Below are 17,134 nucleotides of genomic sequence, written 5' to 3'. Positions count from 1 at the left end.
CAAAGTTCTGAAGTTAGTGCACACAAGCGTAAAAAAATAATATAATTTGTTGTAATTTGGCCCTTAGATTGTGGGGGGGGGGGGGTCCTGGTTGAGGGAGAGTAGAGCCTCAGGTGGCGGAACTGCGAATACACACAGAGAAGAGGACATTAGATAAACTAGAAGATGGCATTAGTGACAGTCCATTGGGTAGATAGACTGGACTAGCAGTTAATATTGTCCAGGTGAGCGTTCCTGCTATGCTAGTGCCGTCTGTGTCTGCATGGTGAGAATGGGCTCTACCCTCCACCCCCAGTATCAAATATTTTATTTGATAATGTTTAAATATTTATTTATTTTTGTAAAAACTTTGAAAACATCTTTAAAGTTAGCACTCTATCTAGAAGAAAATATTGCTATAGTGCTGAATAAACTAACTTTCTGTGGGAGTTGTCTCTCAGTCAATGGCCAATAGATACCTAGGTATCAGTTGGACACATGTCTAACATTTTTAGCTGCTGCTCTACCATACATTTGAGGGACATATTTTTAGAACTATTTTTCTTTAAGATGTCTTTGTTAGATACAAATGGTTTACAAAGTAGCTATGTGGCTTTCCTATTTAGCAAGTGTAGCTTGCCTTTGACCATCTGTAAACATTTATGGTAAAACTATAAACAACCATAACGAATTACTGCAAAACATAGCAAGTGCACATTCTTGTAGTTTATGACTGATCAGACGTATTTTGTTCTTTATGGTGTTGTATTTTAAGGGATATCAAGAATTATTAGTTTATAATGATGCTGTTGGATATTTATATATTCAATACAATTTTTAAGTGTTTTTTTATTGAGCACTATATTGTAATGTATGTGTGTCTCCAGAATTCTGTCAAGTACCTTGTAGCACTGATGGATCTTTTTAGACAATTTCAGGAACAGCACATTTTTTTATGTCCCTTTAAGAGGCACGTTCAGGGCAAATCTATTTTTTTTTTTTAGTACTCAATCTTCAATACCTTGTGTTATTCACTAGACAAACACTAAACAGATACAAAACTAGCTTGCAAAAGCTTGTGCAAGATAGCACTACATACTTCAAGATGAACAGTGACTTCCAGTGGTTACTATTGAAAATGCAACCTAAGCAACACAGGTTTTTAAATTAGAATATATTATTTTTTTGTTTTAGATGTATATAAACATCATAACAGCAAAACAAAAGTAAGTGTGGAACTATACAACAAGAAACATAGTAGTTTTATAGTAAGAGATGAAGTAGACAGAATACAATAAATACATAGAGAATCAGGATTTTACTGAATACTGTATAAATGTTGAAAAATACAGCTGGGAACTAATAAAATAATTGGTTCTCAACTGGGGTTGTAAAATTAAGAGCTACTTATTAAAATTTTTTGCAAGGCAACTAAAAATGATTTTATATATATATATATATATATATATATATATATATATATATATATTTATTTTGTCCTACACATCCTAGCTAACACTTACATTGTGTGCACAAAACACAGTGGTTTACATAAGAACTACTTGCACAAAACGTATAATAAACTATCGGCTAGATTTAGAGTTTTGTCGGTAAAGACCCGCGTAGCTAACGCTGCTTTTTTTCCCAGCGCACCTTTCCAACAATGCTGGTATTGAGAGTTGTCTGAGGGGCTACGTTAGGCTCAAAAAAGGGTGCGTTGAGCCTAAATTAGCTCCACTTCAACTCTCAATACCAGCGTTGCTTATGGTAGCGGTAAGCTGGCAAAACGTGCTCGTGCACGATATCCCCATAGGAAACAATGGGGCTGAGCTGGCTGAAAAAAAACCTAACACCTGCAAAAAAGCAGCGTTCAGCTCCTAACGCAGCCCCATTGTTTCCTATGGGTAAACACTCTCTAAGTCTGCACCTAACACCCTAACATGAACCCCGAGTCTAAACACCCCTAACCTTACACTTATTAACCCCTAATCTGCCACCCCCGCTATCGCTGATACCTGCATTATACTATTAACCCCTAATCTGCCGCTCCGGACACCGCCGCAACCTACATTATCCCTATGAACCCCTAATCTGCTGCCCCTAACACCGCCGACCCCTATATTATATTTATTAACTCCTAATCTGCCCCCCCAACATCGCCGCTACCTTACCTACACTTATTAACCCCTAATCTGCCAACCGGACCTCGCCGCCACTATAATAAATGTATTAACCCCTAAACCGCTGCACTCCCGCCTCGCAAACACTATAATAAATAGTATTAACCCCTAATCTGCCCCCCCCTCAACGTCGCCGCCACCTAACTTCAAGTATTAACCCCTAATCTGCCGACCGGACCTCGCCGCTACTATAATAAATGTATTAACCCCTAAGTCTAACCCTAACACCCCCCTAAATTAAATATAATTTTAATCTAACGAAATAAATTAAATCTTATTAACTAAAGTCTTCCTATTTAAAACTAAATAAATACTTACCTGTAAAATAAACCCTAATATAGCTACAATATAACGAATAATTATATTGTAGCTATTTTAGGATTTATATTTATTTTACAGGCAACTTTGTATTTATTTTAACTAGGTACAATATCTATTAAATAATTATTAACTATTTAATAGCTACCTAGTTAAAATAATTACAAAATTACCTGTAAAATAAATCCTAACCTAAGTTACAATTAAACCTAACACTACACTATCATTAAATTAATTAAATAAATTAACTACCAATAACAACAATTAAATACAATTAAATAAACTAAATTACAAAAAAAAAAAACACTTACAGAAAATAAAAAAAGATTACAAGAATTTTAAACTAATTACACCTAATCTAAGCCCCCTAATAAAATAAAAAAAAATAAAAAAAATAAAAGTCCCTACCCTATTCTACATTACAAAGTAATCCGCTCTTTTACCAGCCTTTAAAAGGGCTTTTTGCGGGGCATGCCCCAAAGTAATCAGCTCTTTTGCCTGTAAAAAAAAATACAACCCCCCCCAACATTAAAACCCACCACCCACATACCCCTACTCTAACCCACCCAAACCCCCCTTAAATAAACCTAACACTACCCCCCTAAAGATCTCCCTACCTTGAGTCGTCTTCACCCAGCCGGGCCGAAGTCTTCATCCAATGGGGCAGAAGAGGACATCCAGACCGGCAGAAGTCTTCATCCTATCCGGGCAGAAGAGGACATCCGGACCGGCAGACATCTTCATCCAAGCGGCATCTTCTATCTTCATCCATCCGACGAGGAGCGGCTCCATCTTCAAGACCTCCGGCGCGGAACATCCTTCTTCACCAACGACTACCCGACGAATGAAGGTTCCTATAAGTGACGTGATCCAAGATGGCGTCCCTCGAATTCCGATTGGCTGATAGGATTCTATCAGCCAATCGGAATTAAGGTATGAAAAATCTGATTGGCTGATTCAATCAGCCAATCAGATTTAAGTTCAATCCGATTGGCTGATCGGCGAGGTCCAGTCGGCAGATTAGGGGTTAATACTTGAAGTTAGGTTGCGGCGACGTTGGGGGGGCAGATTAGGGGTTAATAAATATAATGTAGGTGTCGGCGATGTTAGGGGCAGCAGATTAGGGGTTCATAGGGATAATGTAGGTGGCGGCGATGTGCGGTCGGCAGATTAGGGGTTAAAAATAGTTATTATAGTGGCGGCAATGTGGGGGGACCTCTGTTTAGGGGTACATAGGTCGTTTATGGGTGTTAGTGTACTTTAGAGCACTGTAGTTAAGAGCTTTATATACCGCCGTTAGCCCATAAAGCTCTTAACTACAGCCTTTCCATGGGCGGTAGGAGTCTTGTCGGTAGAGGGTCTACCGCTCACTTCAGCCAAGACTCTAAATACCAGCAATAGGAAGATCCCATTGAAAAGATCAGAAATGCAATTGGCGTAAGGGGATCTGTGGTATGGAAAAGTTGCGGCTTGAAAGTGAGCGGTAGACCCTTTCCTGCCTGACTCTAAATACCAGCGGGCGGCCAAAAGCAGCGTTAGGACGCCTTAACACTGCTTTTGACGGCTTACGCAGAACTCTAAATCTAGGCGTATATTTGGCCAAAATAGTTCATGCATATAAATATTAAAAGGAATATTTGCACAGAAATTACAGAGGATTAGAAGTACGCTGAGCTAGAGCCGTGATCCTGATGTGCACTTAAAGGAAGACGGTTCCTTATGGATATGGTAAAATTCTTCCTTTTTTCTAACTAGGAGGTAATAACTTTGAACTTTACAGGGTTGTCCCAGTGAGGACATTGGTGGTGAATATGCTACTGAGTGTGCACCAAGCACTAAGTGCTCAGTATAAACTAAAGGACTATTCCTTTAAATATTTATATTCATGAACATTTTTAGCTAACTATATTTTATTATAGGTTTTGTGCAAGTAGTTTTTATGTAAACCGCTGTGTTTTGTAGGTGTACACAATATAATAATAGTTGTAAAAACATTTAGCTTTAGTGCAACCCGTGTCACACATTGGCATTGATTATTGTATCATATGCTCTTAATTTTCTTTCTGTGTAATATTAATAGTGACTGTTAGCACAAGGTCTAAAGTAATAAAACATGCAGGAGTGAGCATGACCAAAAAAAACTTTTTTGACCCCTAAAAGACATCTTTCTGGATAATAAAAGGCTGCAAAAGGAGGGTTATGATTGGGGGCTAGCTACCCCACCATGTAAAATAACCTAGCTACAGAAACATTGACCAAAAGACATACTGGCCTTGGGGAGAGAGGAATTTCCTTCACGGAGATCTATGACATCTTGTGGTGAAAGCCAGAGAACCCTGGAAGCCACAAAGCCAATTCACTTGCTTTCGACCAAGATCATCACCATAAAGACATGGAATGTGAGGACCATCACCATTGAGACATGGAATGTGAGGACCATCACCATTGAGACATGGAATGTGAGGACCATCACCATTGAGACATGAAATGTGAGGACCATCACCATTGAGGCATGGAATGTGAGGACCATGTGCAAGACAGCCCAAGTAGCAGTGGAGATGAAAAACTACAACCTTGCCCTGTTTGGCTTGGTAAGACCAGATGGACACAGTCCAGGCAGAAAAGACTGGCTGCAGGGAGAATGCTACTGTACTCTGGACACAAGAAAGATAATGCCACACACACTCAGGGAGTAGCACTGATGCTATCGCCAACAGATCACTGATTGGATGTGAAGCCCAACCTTTCACTCAAAGAAAGAGAGGATTAACATTAATGTTATCCAGTGCTATGTACCTACAAATTACAGTGTAGAAGCGGAAAAAGAACAGTTTATCAACAGACTCCAGTCCATTCTAGAGAAATGCCCTGAGATAGACCTCACCAATCTGATGGGGGACCTCAATGCCAAAATTGGATGCAACAACACTGGGTATGAAGTCATGGGCAACCATGGCCTTGGAGACATGAACGAGAATAGTCAAAGGCTTGCAGATCTCTGCTCCTTAAACAGTCTGGTGATAGATGGCAATGTATTCCCACACAAAATAATTCAGAAGGTAATGTGTGTGTCACTAGACCATTCAACAGAGAACTAGATCAACCATGTCTGCAATGTAAAACAATTCCAGAGATCCCTGCAGAATGTCAGAGTGATGAGGGGAGCAGACGTGGCATCAGACCATCACCTTGTTGTGGCTAGGTTGAAGCTAAAGCTGAAAAAATTAATGTATGGAACCAACAAACCGACACCAGTGATATAACACAACTCTCCTCAAAGATGCACAAAAACTGAGTGAATACAACAGGGAGAAGAGATGTAATCCAGTGGACACCTTGGACACAGCTCATTGACCTGGACTTTGCAGATGACCTGACCCTACTCTCCCATACCCATAAGCAGAATCAAGAGAAGACCAACAATGTGGCAGCCACATCAGCACAACTTGGCCTCAACATCCATAGGGTAAAAAACAAGATCCTGGAGGTTAAGAGATGCAATGGAAGAGATTGTGTAAACATTGGCATATCCTAAGGGATTGCAATGAAAATGTTGAAATATTTAAAAATCCCCCCTAATGGCACACAGAAAGGTGAAGAGTTTACGTGATCATTTGATAAGATCAGATGTGGGCCAAAGATTTGTTTAAATCACATCTATATTACAAAGGAACATCTAGGTCAGTGGTCTCAAAGTACCGGCCCTGGGGCCATATTTGGCCTTCAAGATAGTTTCATCTGGCCCTCCCTTGTTTATTAAGAAATTATTAATTTGACACCATCAATTTTTTTAGGGTTCTAAGAGGTGTAACAAGTTGATGTTCTATATAGGCACTCACAAGATAAATATAAAGACAAGCAAGCGTTGTCCATTGTAGACTCCCATTATGCACTGCTTGGATAAATGTCACTGTATATTCAATTCCAGAATGATCACTTTGCTTTGCACTCACTAGATAAATATACACTGTGTATTGTCTATAGTAGACTACAACTCCTACCATGCACTACTACTTGGGTAAATGTCACTTCCAGAGCACACAATGTTCAAGTCACCCCCATGGGAGAAGAGCACTTTGCCAGTGGCCCCTGGATACAATGCACTTGATACCCCTGATCTAGGTTGTTATCCTTGTTTATGGTGTATGAGCTGTAGCTCTATTATTAAAGAAGATGAATTTACTCACTCTAGAAGTTGGCATAAGTATAAGTTCAAACCATTTTTTACATGTGAAACAGCCTATGTAGTTTATATAACTAAGTGCCTGTACTCTTTTATTTACATAGGCCAGATGGCAATAAAACTACATGATAGATTAAGTCAGCATTGTTTATATAAAAGATTTAAAGAGTTCCAAGCTCTGGTGTCCAATATTTTTTTTAAAAGAGCATAACATTGGCCAGTTAAAGAGGCATGGTATAGATTATGTACAGTCTCAGAGGAGTGGTGCTAATTGTGAAAAACTATTAAAGAAAAGAGAAATATATTGGATATATGAGTTCACCATGGTCTATAGGGAGTTAAAATAGGGATTATGACCTTTCTATTTTTTGCTAATATATTTGTAAAAGCAATATTCAGAAAGGTTTGTTTAAATTAGTAGAATAGAGATGGATATAGATGAACCTTTAAAACATTTATTAATAAGTTACTTTTAAATTGTTTTTGCAACACTATAAGTGAAAAGTTATAAAGTTTACGTAAAGATTGAACATATTTAATATGCTGTTAACACTATACATTTGTATAAAATGTAAATAGTGCGGCTTATGACGGGAAAATCAATTATTTAAAGGCAACAAGTAATGTGAATGTCTTAAGCAAAAAGGGTAAGTCCTGAAACATTGCAATTGTTTTTATGCCAGATCTTTAATAAAGGATGGTTCTTAAAAAGGTACTGTGGGCATGAGTCAGTTACTGGACACTCAGAGGAGACAACAGATCAGTCAATGCACCCAAGGTATGATAGACAGAACAAGGAAGGAGGGAATTGGTAATCCAGATCATCTATATGCATGAAAGTGAGTTGTTGTTTTTTGTGTCCATTTCCCATCTGAGAGGTGTCTCATCATATAAGTACCAGCTAGGTAGGTACAAAAAATAGTTGTGTAGCTATATCTCTGCTTCTCTTTGATTTGGCAGATTGAGCCCATTAACATAATTTTTTTTTTTTATTTGGTGCATCTAAAGCGGGATTTTGAAATATTTTGTAACAAAACATACTGCATCTTGCTCTGTTCTTAGCTTGAAAAATTATAATGCTATTATGTATGAAGACAGTATATTTAGTGTAACACCTCTGTTCCAAAAAACAGCAAATTGTTACATACTTACTGTGCTTGTTACTAAAGCCAGTGAATTGATGCTTTTCATCTGGTAATATGGGAATGTCATCCAAAACACTCAGGGTTGGGAGGCTGTCGATAACATAACCTCGGTATGCAGGGACAAGAGTCAGAGGATTACCCTGCAGCAAAAGAATCCGGAGCTGTGGTAAGGTGGACAGTCTGGGAACCAGGTCAAAGAGGTCAGTTAAATCATTGAAACTCAGGTCAAGGGAAACCAAGTTTGGCCTGGAAAAGAAAAATGTTATTAGTAATTTATAGACCAAGAAACACAATTTGTTCTTTCATGATTCAGATAGAATACAATTTACTTTTATTATCACATTTAGGGCTAGATTACAAGTGGAGAGCTAAATTATCGCACACCCCTGTACAGGCAAATTTGCCGGCGCACGATAATTAATCAGCAATTACAAGTAGCTGGTTATTGCTACTTCATGAAAGTGATATTTAGCGCTCCACTTGTAATCTGACCTTTAGTTTGGTATCATGGTATTCTTTATTGAAAAGCATATCAAGGTAGGTAGGCTCAGGAGTGTGCCCGTGTCTGGAGCACTATATGGCAAGAATGTTTTAACTGCAAATACTGCAAATACTGCTACCATCTACTGCTCAAAAGCATTATTAAAAAAAATTCTGTCATATAGTTCTCTAGCCACATGTACACTACTTACCTAGGTATTCTCTTCAACAAAGAACAAAGTAAACAGGAAACTTTTTTTTAAATGTTATGTTTTATCTGAATCATGAAACAAAAAAACATAATTTGAGAACTTACCTGATAAATTCATTTCTTTCATATTGGCATAGTGACGTATGGGATATACAATCCTTCCAGGAGGGGCAAAGTTTCCCAAACCTCAAAATGCCTATAAATACATCCCTCACCACACCCACAATTCAGTTTAATGAATAGCCAAGTAGTGGGGTGATAAAGAAAGGAGTAGAAAGCATCAACAAAGGAATTTGGAAATAATTGTGTTTTATACAAAAAAATCATAACCACCATAAAAAAGGGGGTGGGCCTCATGGACTCTTGCCAATATGAAAGAAATGAATTTATCAGGTAAGTAATTACATAAATTATGTTTTCTTTCATGTAATTGGCAAGAGTCCATGAGCTAGTGACGTATGGAATAGCAATACCCAAGATGTGGAACTCCACGCAAGAGTCACTAGAGAGGGAGGGATAAAAAACAAAAACAGCCATTTTCTGCTGAAAAAAATAATCCACAACCCAAAATATAAGTTAATTCTCATAAATGTGAGGAAAAAACTTAAATCAAAAGCAGAAAAATCAAACTGAAAATGCTGCCTGAAGAACTTTTCTACCAAAAACTGCTTCCGCCTTATCCTGATGAAAAATCAGAAAAGGAGATTCACAAGAGAGAGCAGATAATTCAGAAACTCTTCTAGCAGAAGAGATGGCCAAAAGAAACAACACTTTCCAAGAAAGTAGTTTAATGTCCAAAAAATGCATAGGCTCAAACAGAGAAGCCTGTAAAGCCTTCAAAACTAAATTAAGACTCCAAGGAGGAGAGATTTATTTAATGACAGGCTTAATACGAACCAAAGCCTGCACAAAACAATGAATATCAGGAAGTTTAGCAATCTTTCTGTGAAATAAAACAGAAAGAGCAGAGATTTGTCCTTTCAAGGAACTTGCAGACAAACCTTTATCCAAACCATCCTGAAGAAACTGTAAAAATCTTTCTAGAAACAGATTTACGAGCCTGCAACATACAGGGAGTGCAGAATTATTAGGCAAATGAGTATTTTGACCACATCATCCTCTTTATGCATGTTGTCTTACTCCAAGCTGTATAGGCTCGAAAGCCTACTACCAATTAAGCATATTAGGTGATGTGCATCTCTGTAATGAGAAGGGGTGTGGTCTAATGACATCAACACCCTATATCAGGTGTGCATAATTATTAGGCAACTTCCTTTCCTTTGGCAAAATGGGTCAAAAGAAGGACTTGACAGGCTCAGAAAAGTCAAAAATAGTGAGATATCTTGCAGAGGGATGCAGCACTCTTAAAATTGCAAAGCTTCTGAAGCGTGATCATCGAACAATCAAGCGTTTCATTCAAAATAGTCAACAGGGTCGCAAGAAGCGTGTGGAAAAACCAAGGCGCAAAATAACTGCCCATGAACTGAGAAAAGTCAAGCGTGCAGCTGCCAAGATGCCACTTGCCACCAGTTTGGCCATATTTCAGAGCTGCAACATCACTGGAGTGCCCAAAAGCACAAGGTGTGCAATACTCAGAGACATGGCCAAGGTAAGAAAGGCTGAAAGACGACCACCACTGAACAAGACACACAAGCTGAAACGTCAAGACTGGGCCAAGAAATATCTCAAGACTGATTTTTCTAAGGTTTTATGGACTGATGAAATGAGAGTGAGTCTTGATGGGCCAAATGGATGGGCCCGTGGCTGGATTGGTAAAGGGCAGAGAGCTCCAGTCCGACTCAGACGCCAGCAAGGTGGAGGTGGAGTACTGGTTTGGGCTGGTATCATCAAAGATGAGCTTGTGGGGCCTTTTCGGGTTGAGGATGGAGTCAAGCTCAACTCCCAGTCCTACTGCCAGTTTCTGGAAGACACCTTCTTCAAGCAGTGGTACAGGAAGAAGTCTGCATCCTTCAAGAAAAACATGATTTTCATGCAGGACAATGCTCCATCACACGCGTCCAAGTACTCCACAGCGTGGCTGGCAAGAAAGGGTATAAAAGAAGAAAAACATAATTTATGTAAGAACTTACCTGATAAATTCATTTCTTTCATATTAGCAAGAGTCCATGAGCTAGTGACGTATGGGATATACATTCCTACCAGGAGGGGCAAAGTTTCCCAAACCTCAAAATGCCTATAAATACACCCCTCACCACACCCACAAATCAGTTTAACGAATAGCCAAGAAGTGGGGTGATAAGAAAAAAGTGCGAAAGCATATAAAATAAGGAATTGGAATAATTGTGCTTTATACAAAAAAATCATAACCACCACAAAAAGGGTGGGCCTCATGGACTCTTGCTAATATGAAAGAAATTAATTTATCAGGTAAGTTCTTACATAAATTATGTTTTCTTTCATGTAATTAGCAAGAGTCCATGAGCTAGTGACGTATGGGATAATGACTACCCAAGATGTGGATCTTTCCACGCAAGAGTCACTAGAGAGGGAGGGATAAAATAAAGACAGCCAATTCCTGCTGAAAATAATCCACACCCAAAATAAAGTTTAATGAAAACATAAGCAGAAGATTCAAACTGAAACCGCTGCCTGAAGTACTTTTCTACCAAAAACTGCTTCAGAAGAAGAAACACATCAAAATGGTAGAATTTAGTAAAAGTATGCAAAGAGGACCAAGTTGCTGCTTTGCAAATCTGATCAACCGAAGCTTCATTCCTAAACGCCCAGGAAGTAGAAACTGACCTAGTAGAATGAGCTGTAATCCTTTGAGGCGGAGTTTTACCCGACTCGACATAGGCATGATGAATTAAAGATTTCAACCAAGATGCCAAAGAAATGGCAGAAGCTTTCTGGCCTTTTCTAGAACCGGAAAAGATAACAAATAGACTAGAAGTCTTTCGGAAAGACTTAGTAGCTTCAACATAATATTTCAAAGCTCTAACAACATCCAAAGAATGCAACGATTTCTCCTTAGAATTCTTAGGATTAGGACATAATGAAGGAACCACAATTTCTCTACTAATGTTGTTGGAATTCACAACCTTAGGTAAAAATTGAAAAGAAGTTCGCAACACCGCCTTATCCTGATGAAAAATCAGAAAAGGAGACTCACAAGAAAGAGCAGATAATTCAGAGACTCTTCTGGCAGAAGAGATCGCCAAAAGGAACAAAACTTTCCAAGAAAGTAATTTAATGTCCAATGAATGCATGGGTTCAAAAGGAGGAGCTTGAAGAGCCCCCAGAACCAAATTCAAACTCCAAGGAGGAGAAATTGACTTAATGACAGGTTTTATACGAACCAAAGCTTGTACAAAACAATGAATATCAGGAAGATTAGCAATCTTTCTGTGAAAAAGAACAGAAAGAGCAGAGATTTGTCCTTTCAAGGAACTTGCGGACAAACCTTTATCTAAACCATCCCGAAGAAACTGTAAAATTCTCGGTATTCTAAAAGAATGCCAAGAAAAATGATGAGAAAGACACCAAGAAATATAAGTCTTCCAGACTCTATAATATATCTCTCTAGATACAGATTTACGAGCCTGTAACATAGTATTAATCACAGAGTCAGAGAAACCTCTTTGACCAAGAATCAAGCGTTCAATATCCATACCTTTAAATTTAAGGATTTGAGATCCTGATGGAAAAAAGGACCTTGCGACAGAAGGTCTGGTCTTAACGGAAGAGTCCACGGTTGGCAAGAGGCCATCAGGACAAGATCCGCATACCAAAACCTGTGAGGCCATGCCGGAGCTACCAGCAGAACAAACGAGCATTCCTTCAGAATCTTGGAGATTACTCTTGGAAGAAGAACTAGAGGCGGAAAGATATAGGCAGGATGATACTTCCAAGGAAGTGATAATGCATCCACTGCCTCCGCCTGAGGATCCCGGGATCTGGACAGATACCTGGGAAGTTTCTTGTTTAGATGAGACGCCATCAGATCTATTTCTGGAAGTTCCCACATTTGAACAATCTGAAGAAATACCTCTGGGTGAAGAGACCATTCGCCCGGATGCAACGTTTGGCGACTGAGATAATCCGCTTCCCAATTGTCTATACCTGGGATATGAACCGCAGAGATTAGACAGGAGCTGGATTCCGCCTAAACCAGAATTCGAGATACTTCTTTCATAGCCAGAGGACTGTGAGTCCCTCCTTGATGATTGATGTATGCCACAGTTGTGACATTGTCTGTCTGAAAACAAATGAACGATTCTCTCTTCAGAAGAGGCCAAGACTGAAGAGCTCTGAAAATTGCACGGAGTTCCAAAATATTGATCGGTAATCTCACCTCCTGAGATTCCCAAACTCCTTGTGCCGTCAAAGATCCCCACACAGCTCCCCAACCTGTAAGACTTGCATCCTGAATTAAACGATGGTGATCTGTCCACCACGTCAGAGAGTGTCGTACAATCGGTTTTAAAGATATTAATTGAGATATCTTTGTGTAATCCCTGCACCATTGATTCAGCATACAGAGCTGAAGAGGTTGCATGTGAAAACGAGCAAAGGGGATCGCGTCCGATGCAGCAGTCATAAGACCTAGAATTTCCATGCATAAGGCTACCGAAGGGAATGATTGTGACTGAAGGTTTCGACAAGCTGAAATCAATTTTAGACGTCTCTTGTCTGTCAAAGACAGAGTCATGGACACTGAATCTATCTGGAAACCCAGAAAGGTTACCCTTGTCTGAGGAATCAATGAACTTTTTAGTGAATTGATCCTCCAACCATGATCTTGAAGAAACAACACAAGTCGATTCGTATGAGATTCTGCTAAATGTAAAGACTGAGCAAGTACCAAGATATCGTCCAAATAAGGAAATACCACAATACCCTGTTCTCTGATTACAGACAGAAGGGCACCGAGAACCTTTGTAAAAATTCTTGGAGCTGTAGCTAGGCCAAACGGCAGAGCCACAAACTGGTAATGCTTGTCCAGGAAAGAGAATCTCAGGAACTGATAGTGATCTGGATGAATCGGAATATGCAGATATGCATCCTGTAAATCTATTGTGGACATATAATGCCCTTGCTGAACAAAAGGCAAGATAGTCCTTACAGTTACCATTTTGAATGTTGGTATCCTTACATAACGATTCAATATTTTTAGATCCAGAACTGGTCTGAAGGAATTCTCCTTCTTTGGTACAATGAAGAGATTCGAATAAAACCCCAGCCCCTGTTCCAGAACTGGAACTGGCATAATTACTCCAGCCAACTCTAGATCTGAAACACATTTCAGAAATGCTCGAGCTTTCACTGGATTTACTGGGACACGGGAAAGAAAAAATCTCTTTGCAGGAGGTCTTATCTTGAAACCAATTCTGTACCTTTCTGAAACGATGTTCTGAATCCAAAGATTGTGAACAGAATTGATCCAAATTTCTTTGAAAAAACGTAACCTGCCCCCTACCAGCTGAGCTGGAATGAGGGCCGCACCTTCATGTGGACTTAGAAGCTGGCTTTGCTTTTCTAGAAGGCTTGGATTTATTCCAGACTGGAGATGGTTTCCAAACTGAAACTGCTCCTGAGGATGAAGGATCAGGCTTTTGTTCTTTGTTGAAACGAAAGGAACGAAAACGATTATTAGCCCTGTTTTTACCCTTAGATTTTTTATCCTGTGGTAAAAAAGTTCCTTTCCCACCAGTAACAGTTGAGATAATAGAATCCAACTGAGAACCAAATAATTTGTTACCCTGGAAAGAAAGGGAAAGTAGAGTTGATTTAGAAGACATATCAGCATTCCAAGTTTTAAGCCATAAAGCTCTTCTAGCTAAAATAGCTAGAGACATAAACCTGACATCAACTCTGATAATATCAAAAATGGCATCACAGATAAAATTATTAGCATGTTGAAGAAGAATAATAATATTATGAGAATCATGATCTGTTACTTGTTGCGCTAAAGTTTCCAACCAAAAAGTTGAAGCTGCAGCAACATCAGCCAATGATATAGCAGGTCTAAGAAGATTACCTGAACACAGATAAGCTTTTCTTAGAAAGGATTCAATTTTCCTATCTAAAGGATCCTTAAACGAAGTACCATCTGCCGTAGGAATAGTAGTACGTTTAGCAAGGGTAGAAATAGCCACATCAACTTTAGGGATTTTGTCCCAAAATTCTAATCTGTCAGACGGTACAGGATATAATTGCTTAAAACGTTTAGGAGTAGTAAATGAATTACCCAAATTATTCCACTCTCTGGAAATTACTTCAGAAATAGCACCAGGAACAGGAAAAACTTCTGGAATAACCACAGGAGATTTAAAGACCTTATCTAAACGTTTAGATTTAGTATCAAGAGGACCAGAATCCTCAATTTCTAAAGCAATTAGTACTTCTTTAAGTAAAGAACGAATAAATTCCATTTTAAATAAATATGAAGATTTATCAGCATCAACCTCTGAGACAGAATCCTCTGAACCAGAAGAGTCATTAGAATCAGAATGATGATGTTCATTTAAAAATTCATCTGTATAAAGAGAAGTTTTAAAAGATGTTTTATGTTTACTAGAAGGAGGAATAACAGACATAGCCTTCTTGATCGATTCAGAAACAAAATCTCTTATGTTATCAGGAACACTCTGAACATTAGATGTTGATGGAACTGCAACAGGTAATGGTACTTTACTAAAGGAAATATTATCTGCATTAACAAGTTTGTCATGACAATTAATACAAACAACATCTGGAGGAACAGCTACCAAAAGTTTACAGCAGATACACTTAGCTTTGGTAGTTCCAGCACCAGACAGCGATTTTCCTGAAGTATCTTCTGACTCAGATGCAACGTGAGACATCTTGCAATATGTAAGAGAAAAAACAACATATAAAGCAAAATTGATCAAATTCCTTAAATGACAGTTTCAGGAATGGGAAAAATGCCAAGGAACAAGCTTCTAGCAACCAGAAGCAATGAAAAATGAGACTTAAATAATGTGGAGACAAAAGCGACGCCCATATTTTTTTAGCGCCAAATAAGACGCCCACATTATTTGGCGCCAAAAATGACGCCACATCCGGAACGCCGACATTTTTGGCGCAAAAGAACGTCAAAAAATGACGCAACTTCCGGCGACACGTATGACGCCGGAAACAGAAAAGATTTTTTGCGCCAAAAAAGTCTGCGCCAAGAATGACGCAATAAAATGAAGCATTTTCAGCCCCCGCGAGCCTAACAGCCCACAGGGAAAAAAGTCAAACTTTTTTAAGGTAAGAAAAATGATTGATTCAAATGCATAATCCCAAATATGAAACTGACTGTCTGAAAATAAGGAATGTTGAACATCCTGAGTCAAGGCAAATAAATGTTTGAATACATATATTTAGAACTTTATTAAAAAAGTGCCCAACCATAGCTTAGAGTGTCACAGAAAATAAGACTTACTTACCCCAGGACACTCATCTACATGTTTGTAGAAAGCCAAACCAGTACTGAAACGAAAATCAGCAGAGGTAATGGTATATATATAAGAGTATATTGTCGATCTGAAAAGGGAGGTAAGAGATGAATCTCTACGACCGATAACAGAGAACCTATGAAATAGACCCCGTAGAAGGAGATCATTGAATTCAAACAGGCAATACTCTCCTCACATCCCTCTGACATTCACTGCACGCTGAGAGGAAAACCGGGCTCCAACCTGCTGCGGAGCGCATATCAACGTAGAATCTAGCACAAACTTACTTCACCACCTCCATAGGAGGCAAAGTTTGTAAAAACTGATTTGTGGGTGTGGTGAGGGGTGTATTTATAGGCATTTTGAGGTTTGGGAAACTTTGCCCCTCCTGGTAGGAATGTATATCCCATACGTCACTAGCTCATGGACTCTTGCTAATTACATGAAAGAAATCTAATGACATGGCCTCCTTGTTCACCTGATCTGAACCCCATTGAGAACCTGTGGTCCATCATCAAATGTGAGATTTACAAGGAGGGAAAACAGTACACCTCTCTGAACAGTGTCTGGGAGGCTGTGGTTGCTGCTGCACGCAATGTTGATGGTGAACAGATCAAAACACTGACAGAATCCATGGATGGCAGGCTTTTGAGTGTCCTTGCAAAGAAAGGTGGCTATATTGGTCACTGATTTGTTTTTGTTTTGTTTTTGAATGTCAGAGATGTATATTTGTGAATGTTGAGATGTTATATTGGTTTCACTGGTAAAAATAAATAATTGAAATGGGTATATATTTGTTTTTTGTTAAGTTGCCTAATAATTATGCACAGTAATAGTCACCTGCACACACAGATATCCCCCTAAAATAGCTATAACTAAAAACAAACTAAAAACTACTTCCAAAACTATTCAGCTTTGATATTAATGATTTTTTTGGTTTCATTGAGAACATGGTTGTTGTTCAATAATAAAATTAATCCTCAAAAATACAACTTGCCTAATAATTCTGCACTCCCTGTAGTATTAATCACTGAGTCAGAGAAACCTCTATGACTAAGCACTAAGCGTTCAATTTCCATACCTTCAAATTTAATGATTTGAGATCCTGATAAAAAACGGACCTCGAGATAGAAGGTCTGGCCTTAATGGAAGTGGCCAAGGTTGGCAACTGGACATCTGAACAAGATCCGCATACCAAAACCTGTGAGGCC

At 38.8% G+C, this 17,134-nt stretch overlaps 1 protein-coding gene across 1 annotated transcript in view; it reads right to left on the bottom strand.

Annotated features, from left to right (window-relative positions):
• LRRC43 (leucine rich repeat containing 43) overlaps positions 1 to 17,134 on the bottom strand; it is a 258,073-nt gene that overhangs the window by 229,313 nt on the left and 11,626 nt on the right. The window contains exon 5 of the mRNA XM_053699766.1: positions 7,813 to 8,051. Coding sequence (XP_053555741.1) covers positions 7,813 to 8,051 — 239 coding nt within the window. The remainder of the gene's footprint in view (positions 1 to 7,812; positions 8,052 to 17,134) is intronic.

The sequence above is a fragment of the Bombina bombina genome, chromosome 2, assembly GCF_027579735.1.
Source record: "Bombina bombina isolate aBomBom1 chromosome 2, aBomBom1.pri, whole genome shotgun sequence".
NCBI lineage: Eukaryota > Metazoa > Chordata > Amphibia > Anura > Bombinatoridae > Bombina > Bombina bombina.
The sequence above is the reverse complement of the archived record's forward strand: the minus strand, read 5'-3'. Positions and strand labels throughout refer to the sequence as shown.